Below are 16,474 nucleotides of genomic sequence, written 5' to 3'. Positions count from 1 at the left end.
TCGTCAATGATGATAAAATCTGTGTGTATATAAAAAAGATGAGAAAGATGCCTATCAGACGATGAATGCTAGCTTTCCCTGAAGTGGTGAGTGAGGTGTTTATTTCCTGCGGTGACTGCCTTTTCCTCCCCATGGCGCTCAGTGAGAGTCCCACCGGGCTCCTCAGCGTCGCACGGGGAACAGAGAGGAGAAGCAGGTCATCATGACAGTGCGGTGGAGCCTCCCCCCTGACAGGCTCCAGAAATGCCAGGGCAAGGCGTTAGTTCACTCAGAGGTGGGGAGGTGGGGGGTATTGGAGCTGGGGTGGGTCCTGCAGTCCTAGCCCACCTGTCTGGTCTCACAGATGGGGACTGAGGACAGGGGAGGTTCGATTACACACCGGGGAGCCCGTGCGGTGGGCAGCTGTGCTCCAGTCTGAGCGTGACTCTAGGCAGACCATTTCACCCTCTGCCTCCCTGACTTCACCGGTGCCATGGCGACTGCAGTGCCTCTCTCCTGGGGTGAGGAGCAAGTCAGCTGGGTGCACGTGGAGGGCTGAGAATGGTGCCTGTCACCTGGGAACCACCTGCTCGTTGTGGGAGCTGTCGTCATCATCATCAACACGCTCCCAGGGCTGTTTAAAGGGCAATGGCTTGATTCACTTATATTCAGAACCATTAACAAGCCAGGCAGTTGCTTTTAATTTGCTCAACTATTTTTAATATCGCTAACAACTCATCCTATTCAAGACTGAAATATTCTGTAGAGAGAGTTTTCCAAGCACAAATTTAACTCACTGATTTCAAGTAATACTCATATAGACCCTTGGAGTTCATTGTAAAATGATTTGACCTGTAAAAATCATATGTGGAGGGAGCAGCAAATTCAAGGCCCCCAACGGAGTCTTCAATTACTTTGGGAATGAAACGGGAAAGGGCTGCTCTGCTGTGCACACTCGCTCAGTCATTTTGGCTCTGATTCTTCTGACATCACATCCATCCTCTTCACTCACTTCTGCTCGGCGAGGAATTGCTTTTTCTTTCTTTCCGTCTGTGTAGTAACACCTTTTGAAATGTCAGAATCTCCTACCGTCACACTGTGGCACGTCGCTACCGTTGTACTAACATGTTTACCGTTCCTCGCCCGGCTTCAGCGCAGGCTCGCCAAGTTGATGTTGAGTACAGGCGGCTCTAGTTTGAATTCCAAATCCTTTTCTCCTTGTGGGTAAATGTCTCCTATGCAAAACATGAAAACCATGCTTGCGATTGAATTTGCGGCTAAGTCTGCACTTAGCTGCTGTTCTCATTGTTTCGATCCAATCCCTGTCTGTGAGCACTTTCGAGGTGCAAGGCACTGTTGCTTTCAGGGCCTTTATCAGATTACTTTGTTTTCTTCTTGTATTGTTATTATTATTACTATTATTAATTTTAGATATAATGTATATGGCAAATAAATGTAAACAGTACCCAAAAAATTGAGAGTGAAAATCAAGTCATTCCCTCCCCTGCCTTCTCTGAATGCGACGTTCTGTCAGGATGCAGTGGTCCTTGTCACCAGTCTCTTAAGAGCATGTCCTCTTAGGGTATCCCCTGCCTATAAAGCAAATGTGCACGTGTACAGGTCCTCTGGCTTCTTTAATTGAAGCATTTGTCTGTTTGCTACACAAACGGTGGCTTGTTCTGCACGCTGTCCTGTGCTTTGCTTTTGTTCACTTAGTGTGTGTGGGGATAGTTTCTTATCTGTTGAATAAGCCTGTGTTTAAAGGGCTGCCTCGTATTCCACTGTCTGTACAGTAAATTATTGAGTCATTCCTTCATTGGTGGGATGTACATTTTGTTCAGTATTTTACTACAAACAGGGCTGTTATAAATACTCTACATTCTGGAAAATACAAGTTTACGTACAGGTACCAGTGTATCTTTTAGAGAAATTCCTATAAGTGGAATTTGCATTTTTATTTGCTAGATAATGTCAAAATTGACCTTTAAAGGAGTTATACCAATTTGCACTCTCACCAACATTGTGCGAGAGTTCCTATTTGCCCATGCCCTTATCCACACTATCAGCTGTTTAATTTTGCTCATTTGACAGGGGAAAAATACTGTATTATAGTTTCAATTTGAATTTCTCCTACGAGTAAAGTTGAACATCTTTTCATATGTGTAAAAGCCATATTTTGAATTATTTCCATAAATTAACTTCTTGTGTCCGCCTCCATTTTTCTGTTTGAGTTTTCTTTTATGTTTTTAGTTTTAGTTGAATTATAGACCTTCCTGATGAGATAGGGAAATTGGCCTTTCTCTTACGTGTAGGGTAATTTCCCCACATTGTTATTTGACTCTTGATTTTGTTTGGGTATTATTTTTTTTATTTTTAAATTAAAATTTTTTTTATTTTTTTTTAATTTTTTTACAGAGAGGAAGGGAGAGGGATAGAGAGTTAGAAACATCGATGAGAGGGATGTTCTGCATGCCCCCTACTGGGGATGTGCCTGCAACCAAGGTACATGCCCTTGACCCAAATCGAACCTGGGACCCTTCAGTCTGCAGGCCAACGCTCTATCCACTGAGCCAAACCGGCTAGGGCAAAATTTCAAATTTTTATGTGATAAAATTTATCGGTGTTTTATAGTTTCTGAGTTTTATGTCATCTATAAAAAGGCCAACTTAATTCCAACTTAATTTTTTCTAAATTTTTTTCTAAAATGACCTTTGAATAATCCATTCTTTCCCTGATATAAAATGCTCCTTATTTCCTAAATTTCTCCATGTATTTGAGTCTACTCTAGACCCTATTTGCTGTTGTAAATCTCTATATATCAGTGTCAATTTTTCAAAACTACTGTGGATTTAAATTGTTCAAATATCTGATGTTTTTCAGAAATGTTTTCGTTAAACATTTTTTTATATGAACTTGAAATCAGCTTGATTGCATTTATTTATATGTGCATATAAATGCCCATATGCATTTTTATTAAGATTGCATTACATTTATGGATTGATTAGGAAGAACTCGCTTATATATAATATTATCCAAGAACAAGATACATCTTTCCATTTATTCAGGTTTTATTTTATGCTCCTCGGAGGTATTTTAAAATTCTCATTATGTAGATTTTATACATTTCTGTTAAGTTTATCTTTTTTGTTGCTATTATAACTGATTTTTTTCTCCTTTGGATTTCCTCATTTTCTGTTAAAAGCAGTTTATTTATATATATATATAATTTTGCATTCAGCTAGTTGACTTGTCTTTTTTGTAATAGAGCTTGAAGTGATTTTTTTTTAGGATAAAATATTTGCCGATAATGACAGTTTTACCTTCTGCTTTCCAGATTTTTAGACATTCTTTCCCTTGTCTGAATGCATGGGCCAGAGCCTCTAGAACAGTGTTCCATGATAATGAGGGAGGTGGGCACTCTTGTCCTTTTTCTTAATCTTTACCTGAGGGTATGTTTTTACTGATTTTCATAGAGGAAGGGAGAGAGAAACATCAATTGGTTACCTCCCGTATGCACCTTGATGGGAGCAAACTTGCAGCCTTTGTGTGTACAGGATGATGCTCCCGCTGGCTGGCCACCAGGGGTTGTCCCTGTTCTTGGCCGAGATGGCTAGTGATGTGTGACCAGTGGCCACTCTTAGGTCCTGGTGTCTGGCGCTTAGGACCTTCATTCAGAGCATTTCTTTCCTTCTCTGTCCCCAGCGCGGTGACGGCCCCTACGCACTGGTGCTGGTGCCGACGAGAGAGGTAAGCGGTCTCACGTGCGGATGAGTGTTGTCAGTGACGTCCTGTTGGATTTGTAAGTGGAGTCACCGTTTTCCTCTCCGCTGCGCCAACCTTAACTTGAGTCCGTGTTTGGCTACAGATCACTTCACATTGCCCTTTCCTTTGCTCGGGGACCAACCGCTGGTCCTCAACCACAGAAACTCAGCTTCTCTGAAAAATCATGTTTCCTTGTCACCTAAACACTGATCACACTATACATTTCTGTCCTTTTAAAAGAAACTTAAATAATCTCATTTTGTACACCCCCAACTTCATTAAAAAATAAAAGCAATCGGCCCTGAAAATGAACTTTAAAAAAAAAAAGAAAGCTACCGTGCCAACAAATGTTCCTGAAAGTTAAGCTTCCTGGTATCTGTCTTCTTCCCTGGTGGAAATCTCTTTGGTCTGGTATATATATATATATTTTTTTTAGTTTTTTTTTTATATATATATTTTATTGATTTTTTACAGAGAAGAAGGGAGAGGGATAGAAAGTCAGAAACATCGATGAGAGAGATCGATTAGCTGCCTCCTGCACACCCCCTACTGGGGATGTGCCCACAACCAACGTACATGCCCTTGACCGGAATCGAACCTGGGACCCTTGAGTCCGCAGGCCGACGCTCTATCCACTGAGCCAAACCGGTTCGGCTGGTCTTGTATATTTTATTTGCCTGGGAAGCAATTTCCGATGAAGGTATATTTTCTCTCTCAGATGTAACCATTCCCCGCAGAGACTTGCTCATGGCAATGGAGGGTCCACTCACCTCACGTCCTGCAGAGCCCGGTCCGCTCCGTCCAATGGAGGAGCGGGCATGAGGCTATTTAAATTTTGACCACAGCGAACTGGCTGTTTCCTAAGGCGCTTCATGAATCCTGAACACGTGGGAACTATATCTTTGGGCAAAGGGATTATGGCAGGTTTTATGGAACCTCATTCATTTTCATTCGATGCCGCAGGGCTTGTTGGTTTTCTTTCCTTTATACATCTCTGGGTCCTCAGCTGCAGCCCTGGCATGATCCTGGGTACAGTCACATCACCCTCTCAGCCCCGAAGGCCAGGCTGCGGCATCACTGCTCCATGCCCCCTTCGTGTGCTTACACCTCTTTCTAAAGAGCCGAGTCCAGGTCGGCGCCTTCCCTTTCCCTTGTGCTGCGCTGTGCGCTCTGGGGACTAGAGCCAGCAGAGGGAGCACGCGGCTGTCTGTGTCCATCCCAGAAATAGATGTGCTGTGGCTGCCCGCACTGCAAACTGACAGCTCTCACAGTCAGTCTCACACAAGTATACGTTTCCAGTCGATTCTGTGCTAGGATTAATTTTCTCTTGAATCATAACTGGAGGTTCAGGTTTGGATACGAATCACTCTACTGGTCCATCGTCTAAATTTCTCAAAAAGGAAGAAGATGCCTTGCTCATTATAACTTCTTAATATTTACAGCTGGCGCTACAAAGCTTTGACACTTTCCAGAAACTGCTCAAGGTAAGGCCGCCAGGACTGCAGCTTTACCTTTTTTTCTTGACTTTTTGAGGAAAGAGAACTATGCCGCAGCCTTTTCTTTGTTCTCAGAGAGCTCGCAGTCAGTCTCTTCCCTCCGCCATGTCTCTGCTCCTCCCAGGAATAGCGTGGAGGCTTCCACTGGTCTGATCCTCGCTAACGACCTGCTTGTAGCTGAGCAGGAGTACTGGTGTTTCCTGGAGCTTAAAGCTCTGTCATTGATCATAGGCACTAGCAAGCCACATACATTCACAGGTATCACAGCCTTGAGATGGTCCAGTGCAAAGCCACTTGAAAGGCTGCACGTGGGTTTAAGAACGAGAGAGGCTCCAAGGCCAAGCCAGCCAGCCCACCCGATTTGGCCGAGAATTGCCCTGTCCGTCCTTCATCAGGGTGGGGGGTGTGCCTAGGTTTCATCTTAGCCCCAAAGATCACACACCTCACTGAGATGTGTGTTTCATTCAGGGTCCGGGGAGCAAGGCAGGGACTCACTGGAACCATTTCCAGAGCTCCCGTTTCCGTCTGTGTTGGGAGGAGGTCACACAGCCTTACCTCCGGCTCTTGCTGACAGTGACCTGGTAGGGCAGTGCTAACAGTCCTGTGTACACAGTAACACCTCTTACCTGCGAAGCCCGACCCCCCTCCCAATTCCCTTTTTTTAAAATTTTTATTGATTTCAGAGAGAAAGGGAGAGGGAGGGAGATAGAAACATCAATGGTGAAAGAGAATCACTGATCAGCTGCCTCTTGCACACCCCTACTGGGGGTCAAGCCCGCAACCTGGACAAGCGCCCTAGACCGGAACTGAACCCGCGACCCTTCAGTCCACAGGCTGACGCTCTATCCACTGAGCAAACCGGCTAGGGCCCTTACTATTTTTTAATAGATTTTTTATTGATTTCAAAGAGAAAAGGGGAAAGGGAAAATCATTGATAGTTTGCCTCCTGCCCCGTACTGGGAATCGAGCCCGCAACCTGGGCTTGTGATCTGACGAGAAATTGAACACTGACCTCCTGGTTCATGGGTCGATGCTCAACCACTGAGCCACACGGGCTGGGCCCCCTCCCGATGCCTTTGAGGAGAAGGAGGATGGACCTGTCTCTGTTTGTAGGAAACGGGCTATGCATTGATTCTGGTCTGATGTCTTTCTGTAGCCATTTACCTGGATTGTGCCTGGAGTGTTAATGGGAGGAGAGAAGAGAAAGTCTGAAAAAGCCAGGTAGGGGAGGTTTAATTCCGTTTTTAATCTGTCTGTTCTGCCTTCCTATTCAGTAAGACTCGGTCCTTCTAAACATGGCCCATGTGCGGGAAAGACGGAGTCAGCAGGGAGCAGCCACCTTCAGACAGGGCTGTGTTTACGGCAGTCATGAACCTGTGCGGTTTCCCTTCTGATCTGGTCATGACCTTCTTTTTTTAATAATGTTACATGCAATAAACATTAGTATTTCAAGAAAATGATTTCAAATATAATAATGTTACATGTGATCACAACCTTCTTAACTCCACCCACCCGGTCCCCGCATTCCCCCTTATTCAGTGCACCTCCCTTGGTGACAGTCTGTGTGGGTACATTGGAGTTTGGGTGTTTTTTATAAAACGAGATCATAAGCTTACATATTGCTTTGCACCTTGCTTATTACACCCCAAAACATTGATTCCTAATTCTGTGTTAGAACTGGTCATTATGTCAGTAGAAAATGGTTGAGACAAGTAAATTCCAAATGGTCTGCATTCTTTTAAAACAACTTGTATTGTATTTTAGGGTAGTGCTTAGGAGTAACACCCAACTATGTGTGTGGCCTGTTCCTGAGGAGGAAATGTTAATGTGGAAATCTGAAAACATTGGCTAGGCTTTCAGCTGTGAATGACAGTGGCGCACACAGCGGTGCCACCAGCGCGGTGGGAGGTGTGCTTTTCTTTCACAAATAGTTAAGCCTGACGGTAGCCCAGCCGAGACCGACGTGTGCTCCGGTGTTGGGACTCGGGCTCCTCCTCTTTTTGTGCCATGACACGAGGCTTCCGTTTCCAAGGTCACCTCCCAGTAGCGATCCCGCCCTCAGCTAAGTCCCACAGCGGGAGCAAGATCATCAGCCCTCCCTCCACAGGGGCTCCTGGCGTTGGCGTCTCTCTGTCCTCCTGTCTTGTTCTGGAGCGTAGGCTGGGATCATGCTTACCTGCAGGGGAAGCTAGAAAGCATACTCAGCCAGAAACTGGAGGCTTTATTACCAGGCTAATGGGCGAAGGATGTTTGGAGAGTCATAAATTAGATTAATTGTACCTCGTCTATGGGGGCAGAGCTAGGCCTGTTACATGGAAGTCGCAGCAGAGGTTCAGTATGAGAACATTCTGGGGTAACCGATTCAGCTATGAGGCTCCCTGGCAAAGAAGCCTCAGGAGCAAGCTAGACGACCATGTGTCTGGAAGGTGCTAGAAGGGACCCGTGGACAGGGAAAAGGCATCGGATTACATAGTCAAGACTCCTTTCAAAGTTAAGGTTTTATGATTTTAATGTAATTGCAGATCTTAACAATTCTGTTCTATAGGAGAGAAACTTCAGAGAAAAATGAAAACTCTGACCTTTGTATCCACTTGTCATCAAGTTTGTCATGATTCAAGCTGTGGCACATGCTGCTAGACACGAATCTGTCTCCTTCGCCTTTTTCCTGTGTCTTCCACTGATACAGCCCAGTGTGATTTACTGTCTCCTCTGGTATGTAATTTTCCACAGGCTCCGCAAAGGAATCAATATCCTCATCTCCACTCCTGGACGTCTGGTGGATCATATAAAATCCACAAAGAACATTCATTTCAACCGCATCCGCTGGCTGGTTCTGGATGAAGCCGACAGGTGAGGCTGATCTGGAGCAGGAAGGGCACAGGGAAGGCTGTGTCTGTGTCCATCTGACTGCAGCCTGGGTTACATGCCGTCTGCATTAGATTTAACTTTCTTCTCCTGAAACCGCAGAATCTTGGATCTGGGCTTCGAAAAGACTATCACGGTGATACTCAACGCGATCAACGCAGAGTGCCAGGAGCGACAGAACGTCTTGCTGTCGGCCACTCTCACGGAAGGTGAGCGAAGAGAATGGATGCCGCTGCCAGGGGCCTGTGTGCCGGCGCTGGCCCTCAGCCTCAGGCCGGGGAGGAGTCTCAGGGCGCCCCCGGGGCACGGGGAGAGGACCAGCAGTTGGGACTGTGCTGCAGGAGCTCCTGCAGGTGGGGAGGACGGGGAAGGCTGGCGGCCACCACCTATGCCTGCATGAGCCTTTCACTGCTGCCATGACCCTCGGAGGGCGGGGCTCTGGTCCTGACAAGGACGGCCTCTCACCACGCGCATTGTTACTGCGATCAGCCTGCCTTTCTCCTGAAGAGGCGATGGACCTAAAAGTACTCCTGTCCTTTAAGCTTGTTTCTGTTTTTCATCCTCATGAGATGGAGCTTCTTAGCTGCCTTTCGTAGATGGGACACTGTGCGTGGCCAAGTGGCAGCGCTCTGCACCGACCCCGCAGCAGGCCCTGTCTCAGCGACAGGACAGCTTCTGTCTGGTGTCTGCTTCACTCGGCACACCAGCTGCCACCAGTACGCCTCATCAGCACTTCTGAGTGTATTCCCGAGAACATTAATTTTCAGAGATAATCCATGGAAAAGGGATTCTGTGCTCAAAAAGTTTGGGAAATGCCACACATGACCTCTTGGAGATGCGTGGTGCACCTTCACACAGTAAAGGTCCTGAGAAGGCCTGCAAAAACCTTGCGGAAGAATTTGTGGGACCTTTTTATCCGGGTTTTCATAACTTGATCACAGAACCCTTTGGGGGATGGGGGGCAGACCGCTGTTAATGTCCCTTTCCGTGGTTTCCCACAGGTGCGAGCTTAGAAAGGCTGGTGTGAGGGGTTGTTGGGCTGTGGGAAGAAATCCGGGGGTCCACCCACCAGATAGACAATTGGGCAGATCAGCACGGCCCTTGGTGAAACCCGCCAGCAGTTGCCTAGTTGCCTGAATGTGCGGTGTGCCCGGGTGTGCATAGGGACCAGTTCCACAGCGTGTGCTGTCCCCTGTTTTGACTTTTTCACTTTCTCCCAGGTGTGACACGGCTCGCTGACATCAGTTTACACAACCCAGTCAGCATTTCTGTCCTGGATAATAGCTTCGGTCAGCCTTACCTGACAGATGAAGAGTCTTCTGACGACTCTGACTCACTCAGTGATGACGACTATGATGATGACGATGACGACGACGATGACGATGATGATGATGATGATGATGAGCTGGATGGCTTTGCAATTCCGGAGGGTCTTGAGCAGTATGTGGTCTTGGTTCCCAGCAAACTGAGGTTGGTCTGCCTGGCAGCCTTCATCCTGCAGAAGTGCAAGGTAGGATGGGCCCGGTCAGCTCCATTGAGGGGAGGCCTGTGTCGTTTGTATCAGGCATTGCTGGCAGCGGGTTGAGACGCGGTTTTCTGGCATAACTGCTGGTGGATGTAGTGTTCTAGGATTGTGGGAAAGCTTGGAGGTCAGTGATAGCCATTATGTTCAACCTGAAATCTGCCTTAAATATCTTTCCTGGGACTGATGTTGGGAACAGCAGAGGTGGCAGGAGCATGATGGATGTGAGACAGAGCTAGGGGCCTGTGCTTGCGTTTTTAAAAGACACCCGGTGTTTGCGTATTTATTGCTAGTTTCGGCAGCACTTTCTCTGGGACATAGGGAAGCAGTAGGTGGAAGGCTTGAGAGTGAAGCTTCTAGATGCACTGGACGTGGCGTGTGTGCTGAGGCCTGAGAGGACGAAGAACGGCACTGATGTGCAGCCTTACCCTGAAGCATGCTCTGCTCAGGTGTGGGAGCGTGATCAAGGTCATGGCTGTCAGCTCCCTCTCCTGCAGTCTGGGAGCATGGAGCATCCGTGTTAATTTTGCAAGTAACTCCAAGCCGTCTGTCATCTCTTTCCAAACAGGGCCAGTGTGACTGTATTTTAGAAAGATACTCGTAGTAGTGTCACCTCATAACCCTGTGGTGGTTTCCCCTCTGTGTCCATGTAGTTTGAAACTGACCAGAAGCTGATCGTCTTTTTCTCGAGTTGCGAGCTGGTGGAGTTCCACTACCACCTCTTCTTCCAGACCCTGCTGGGCGGCGCGGCGTCAGGGCAGTTACCATCTGGCGGCCCGCGATTAACATTCCTGCGGCTGCATGGCAACATGGACCAGGAGGTGAGCAAGCCCGGGGCCCATCCAACTTGATCACGCCCTCCAGGGTCAACACTGGCTCTCACTGGGCTCGGGCAGGTGTCCCCTGAGGAGGGTGGCTCACGGGAACTGGACGCGGCCGCCCTGCCCGTGATGTGGGCGAGCGGAGCCTATTGTTCCACCCGCCTGCTCCGGAGCTGGGCTCGTCCACCTGAGAGCTCGCAGGCCCTTGGCCTGCATCTACCTCAACCAGCTGTTAAGGCAACAGAGCACCACTAAGTAGCTGGCACTAGGGAAGGGTTTTGCCTTTTTAGTACCCAGTGTGTAATTAGGGCTTGATGTCTTCAAATTAAGAGCATTAATGGAGCTAAATTGTGGCTCCCATATGGTACTGCTGAGCGTGACTGCTGTCGTTGTCAACAAGATGCAGCGCTCTCTCAGCACTTCGGGTTGCGAGAGGGTCTGTGTGTCTCGCTCTGCCTCGGCTCTCAGTAACGTTTTTGTTCAGGAAGAAGAGTAGAACGTTGGCCTTGTTTTAGGTTCTAAGCTGCAAAACTCAGTCCATGGGGAGTTGGGGCGGAGCGCAGAGTGGGGTGAAGTCACTGCCTCGTGCAGGGAGGGACGCACAGGGCCTGAGATGGGAGCCATCTTGTCCTGGAGGCTGTTACCAGGCAGCTCCGAAAGGAGGAGGAGTGAAGAAAGGCCCCAAATGAGGGTGCGCTGGGACTAGAACCACACTTAAAAGTGGTAACATTCTTAGAGTATAAGAGACCTTAAAGGTCATCAAGTCCATTTCCCCTCTTGTTTTTGCTTTTTTGGTGTAATAATTCAGGAAATGGAGGTTCAAAAAAGTGAATTTGCTCAAGGTCACTCAAGGACACAACTTCTTATTTGCCACAAGATAGCATAGTATTTCCTGACTGTCTCAGTCTTTGTGAATTTTATAAGCTTTCTTTTTACCTTGTGGATCCCTGAGTCAGTCGAATTTGTTGATTTCATAATGCAATACCATTTATGGTGTTTCTCTCTCTCTCTCTTTTTTTAAATTAGTTTCCTAGTCCTCTGGGTCTGTTTCACCAGAGGCATGCTGCAGGGGAGTCTGGGGTGACGGAGGAGCTGGCTGTGGACTCGGAGGGATCTGGGAATTTGAGCAGATCACACAGAGTCAGATGTGTTCAGCTCTTGTTGTAATGCCAGCTGTGTGCCCTGGAGGCAGCCTCCTGGTTCTAGTCCTGGCCCTGCTAGTCACTGGCTGTGTGACCTCAGGACACTCTCTCTGTGCCTCAGTTTCCATGTCTCTGAAATGGAGCCAGTAGTCATATTTACTTCATGTGGTTGAGACAATTCATTGAGTTAATGCAGATTAAAGTGCTTAGCACAGAGCTGGCTCATAGTCAGTGCTCAGTAAATGTTAAGGGCCATTGTTAATGTTATTTCTCCTTCAGGTATAGTTCCGCTCTTTAGTTTGGTAATTGTTAATATTTTACTTATATTGTTTTATTAAGTAGCCTTCACAGCCTACCCATGAGTAGAGGATGGGAGGGAGTATCTGTATTTTATCTGATGAATCTGAGGTTAAGTGTCTCACCCCAGACTGAGCTAAAACAGCCCCAAGCACATATTCCTGGCCACTGTTCCACATGACCTGTGGTCTCCCTAAATGAATGTCATGACCCCAACCAAGTTTACGGGCATTGGAGAGAAGTGAAGTTTGAAGTTGCTGCCTGGTGGTGGTGATGAAAGCTCAGGAGTTAGGTTTCCTCCTCTCCCCAGACCTGGATCCATCCGGATGGGCTTTCAGGAACTGTTCTAATTTGCTTGGACACCACAGCCGTTAAATGGTCCCTTATAAAGACTGCGCAGCAAACGGACCAACGCAGGCTTCCTCGGGAGGGTCTGAGCTCAGCTCGGGGCCAGCTCCCTGGGTCCAAGTGCAGTCAGCCCTGTGCTGTGTGTGGGTGTCCTTGGCAGTTCCTCAGCCCCGAGCCTCGGTTTCTTTGCCTGGAAAGGGGTGGTAATGGTACCTGCTCGGAGGGCTGTGGGGATTGGATTCATGCAGACGTGTAAAGCGTAGGCCAGCGTCTGGTACGTGGCTGCGCTCAGTGCACGCTGGTTGTCCGTGTCCACTGTCCTAAGCGAGGGGTCCCTGCGGGGGGTCCCACTTCTGTGACAACATGTGCATGTGAAAGACGGCGGTGAGGTTCCCCTCGGAGATAGGGCTGCACCTAAGTGGAGGGAGAGACATCCTTTTCCCCAAAATCGTAGTAATTTGGTCACTTCCCTCTTTTGTGGCGGACAGGTGGGCATGGCCACGGTCAGCTGCTTGCGCCACTGGCTTTGCAAGTTCACAGGAAAGCCTTTAGGAACTCACCCAGAGGGAACAGTGATGTGCACAGGACTTGCCAATAAAGATTTTATCACAGATTATAACGGAGAACAGTCGGCCACAACCTCAGGGCCAACAATGGGGCATCGGCCAGGTAAATGGTGGCACACCCACCCTGCTGGTTGCTAACGGCGTCGTCACGGGAGACGATGTGGTTTGGAAAGGTGTTCGTGTCCTGTTGGTTTCTGATAAGAGTGTGTTGCCAGTAGAGGCCGTGCGGCCATCTTTCCAGAGCCCCTTCTTGGTGATGCTTTGCACAGGCCCGGGGCACGGGGTTGCCAGTGGCGGTGGTGTGCTTCGAGCAGTGGGAAATTGCGTTTTCTTCCTTCGTCTTAAATGTAATTTCCTACAGTTAAAATACATGGGGTGTATATTTTTTTGACCTTTTTTTTAAAAAAAATCAGTCAACAAAATTCCCCTGCAGGAAAAGTGGGTTGTTCATCATTCCTCTCGCCCACCTGCAGGAAAGTGTGTCCCTGTGGACTGTCTCTGCTCCGGGGGGCCGATCTGGAGGAGGGGCCCGCCTGGCGCTGCCCTCCTGACACAGCCCAGGGTGCAGTCCTGGGCCTGTTAGATGTGAGCACTCGTTGCTTCCCTTCCTCCAAAGCCTCTCTGTTCTGGGCCTGAATGCAGTCCCAGCGGGCGGAGACCGGGAGCCCGGGCACCTGCCCGCTGGGTTGACTCAGCGCTGAGGCTTCCCTTGTCTTTGCAGGAGAGAACAGCAGTGTTCCGCGAGTTTGCACAGGCCGGCCCTGGCGTCCTCTTCTGCACGGTACGTAATAGCCACTCCGGCGAAAGGAGCGTTTCCGCAGTGGGTGGCTGCAGTCTCTCTCTCGATGATGTGCCTCGCGGCTGCCCCACGGGCCGCGGGGATCCCAGGGCTCCTGGTGTGGCCGGTCCCCTGGCACCTCTGGTTTGTCACCTGACTTAGTCACAGGTGCTGCCACTGTGCAGAAGACTCAGCTATTTGCTCACTAATAGTGGCAGCTGTTGGTCTGAAAACGTGTGAATCTTGCTGATTTCTACCCACTAAAAACTTGTAAATTACAGCTATCGGGAGTAATTAGAGCTGAGAGTCTTTCCACAACAAAATCACTCTGTGCACCTTGCTCACCCCTTCCAGGAGCAGCTGCCGCGGGCAGTGTGTCTGCTGGTGTCTGGCACTTGCCCTGCAGTGTGAGGCCGTTCCCTCGCCCCGCGCTGCCACCCTGGAGGCTGCCTCCAGCCCAGCGCTGACCCTTTGAATGCATGTCTCGGCCTCTTTCAAGATGGAAAGTCCCGCCTTCGATGGCCCTTCTCTGGGGATGCACTTCACCGGGGCTTTGCTCGCTCCCAAGATTAAAATCCCTCCCTACTTGTGCCATCATGGGTGATGCAGCTTAATCCCTGATGATTTGAGAAATCCCTGTCCACGCAGCAGGGAAACGGCACTGTAAATGGAGTAACCCGGTGATGACATGCTGTTTAGCAGCAGATGAGTAGCTCTTTGACCACCTGCTAGGCCTCTAATGAATTCCTCTTTAAGGAACTCCTGCTCTGTGTTCACTGTGACTTAGCGGTGGTTTTCTCCCTGAACTCCGAGTGTATGGGTGAGTGCTCCTGTCTGTCTTGTGTAAGGTCCTATAGGAGACGGCCTGCCAGCCGATTCTCACGTGTGGCCACCTGGCTGTGCCGAGCGTGGTTGGTCAGACGGAGAACAGTTACTGGGAGAGCTGGCCTCGGAGGTCTGAGTCCGCCCCAGCAGCCCTCTCCTCTAGGAGCCCGTCTTCCCACTTGGGTGCTGGTGTTCCCTCTCCTCAAAGGCCAGGCCAACACTGCAGACGAGTCCAGATAATCTGTTTGATAAAGAAATTTGTCAAAAGTTCTCATGTCCACTAGTACCTTCCGGGGCCGGACCCCTTCCCGTCTCCTCTGTCCCCACTTCCCGCTTGTTCCTCACCCTCAGCCAAGCTGGCCCTTCTCTCACGTCCTCGAAGGTGTCATTCTCGCTGTCCCTGGGGACTGGCCCCAGCCGGCAGAGCCCCCCTCCGCTGGGTCCGCACGGATTGTCCAGGGCAAGTCACCTGTGCTGCTCGCCTCCACCTTCGCTTCTTTTTGCTTCAAGCCCGCTGTTATGTCGCAGTTCTTAACTCCCTCCTTGGGGGAGTCCCGCTGCCGGGAGGCTCCGAGACAAAGGAGCACGGCCGCAGGGCCCACGAGATCCTTCCACAGCCCGAGTGCATGGAGGCGCTCAGTTTTCTGTGGGGCCTATTTTTTAGGTGAAGTGTCTCTTTTCCACTTTATTTCATTGTGTTAATGGCAAAATCCTTGGGAGACTGTTGGCTGTTTACTCAGTTACGCTAACTCATGTTGCCAGTTTTTTGGCGGCTCCAGCCAAGATCTCTCGCCTCTGACAGCTTCTGCGCTCTCTCCTTCCTCCTCTGTTTGCGCAGCCCAATCTGTCACCCGGACAACGGGGGCCTGTACCCCGCTGATGGCTCCCACACACGGCAGTAATGACTTTTGGCAGGCCAGGGCGGCGCAGAGGCGAGCTCGCTGCGTCCCTTCCTCAGAGCGCCGGCGGCCCCTCTCCCTGTTAGTAAAAGCACTTTGTGAGGATCTTGGGTAAATAAATGAGTCATTTTAATCCAACTGACAGGCTGGCACCTGAGCAAGCTGCCTTCCATCTGTGCTCCTCCGTCTCGTGGAGGCGGCCGGTCGTCAAGCTGGGCCCTCGGCCTCACCGCCGAGTGTCTTTCAGAGCTGACTTTAGCGGTTCTTCTGCCCTAGTTAGGTTCCAGCAGCACAAGGGCTGGGCCTGAGCTCTGACGGGGGCGCTGAGGCTGAGGCCTCTGCTGAGTCCTCAGCAGGTCAGCTTCCTGGTGCCCCAGTGCCCGCTGATGCCATTGCAGGATCAGGGAGCAGGGTCCTGCCTCTGTCCCCCACCCCAGGGGGAGGGTGTGAGCGGGGAAGAGAGCAGGGAGGGCTGGTCACCACCATCCCAGTTCCTCCTCCATCAGGAAGTAACATTAGATTGCTGCTCAGTGTGGATATGCACGGCCTCATTTGATCTTCAGTCACCTCTGGAGATGAACAGGGTGGATCCTACAGCCATTCTTAGGCGTGTGAACCTCGGGGCTCAGTTGACTCGCCCAGATCGAATGGCTGCTGAAGTCCGACCTCCATTCCTGGAGCAGGGAAAGTACTTTTTCCTATTCTCTGTGGCCGCCAGGCCCAGAATGGAAAGCCGTGCTTAAAGGCATAGCTGATCAAGGCTGAGTGGTGGTTGACTGTTGGTGAGGTCTCCCCTCCCCAACACAAGAAGTGGGACACAGGGAGGACTGTCTGAGCTGGTGCCTTGAGCCAGGCCACCGGGTGGGAGGCTGCGGTCGCAGTCCCTCCTAACTCACCGCTTCAGCGCATGTGCGCTCCGTGACTTGTGTGAACGTCAGACGCTATGTTAGAGATTCTTGGTTGAATTTACTAAACTGATGAACATTAAATTTTCTGCAAAGCCCTCCTGCCTGTCTGGCTCCGGCAGCCCCTTGTCTGCATGCAACCCCCCCCTACGGAGCACGTCAGTAACACGTCATTTCTTAACAACGCCATCAGCTGTGGTCAGTGCAGAAGGCAGGTCCCGGGCCCCTTAGGGGAGCACTAGTTTTCTCAAAGGCATTGCTTGGGACGC

The 16,474-nt window shown here is 49.7% G+C and overlaps 1 protein-coding gene across 1 annotated transcript in view; it reads left to right on the top strand.

The window, feature by feature from the left end:
• DDX31 (DEAD-box helicase 31) overlaps positions 1 to 16,474 on the top strand; it is a 58,885-nt gene that overhangs the window by 11,618 nt on the left and 30,793 nt on the right. Inside the window, 8 exon segments of the mRNA XM_059658387.1 lie at positions 3,682 to 3,726; positions 5,184 to 5,225; positions 6,394 to 6,458; positions 7,968 to 8,087; positions 8,205 to 8,311; positions 9,323 to 9,612; positions 10,278 to 10,445; positions 13,520 to 13,579. Of these exon segments, the coding sequence (XP_059514370.1) occupies positions 3,682 to 3,726; positions 5,184 to 5,225; positions 6,394 to 6,458; positions 7,968 to 8,087; positions 8,205 to 8,311; positions 9,323 to 9,612; positions 10,278 to 10,445; positions 13,520 to 13,579 (897 nt within the window).

Source organism: Myotis daubentonii, chromosome 11, assembly GCF_963259705.1.
Source record: "Myotis daubentonii chromosome 11, mMyoDau2.1, whole genome shotgun sequence".
Taxonomy (NCBI): Eukaryota; Metazoa; Chordata; class Mammalia; order Chiroptera; family Vespertilionidae; genus Myotis; species Myotis daubentonii.
Note: the sequence above shows the minus strand (reverse complement) of the source record. Positions and strands in the feature narration are given on the sequence as shown.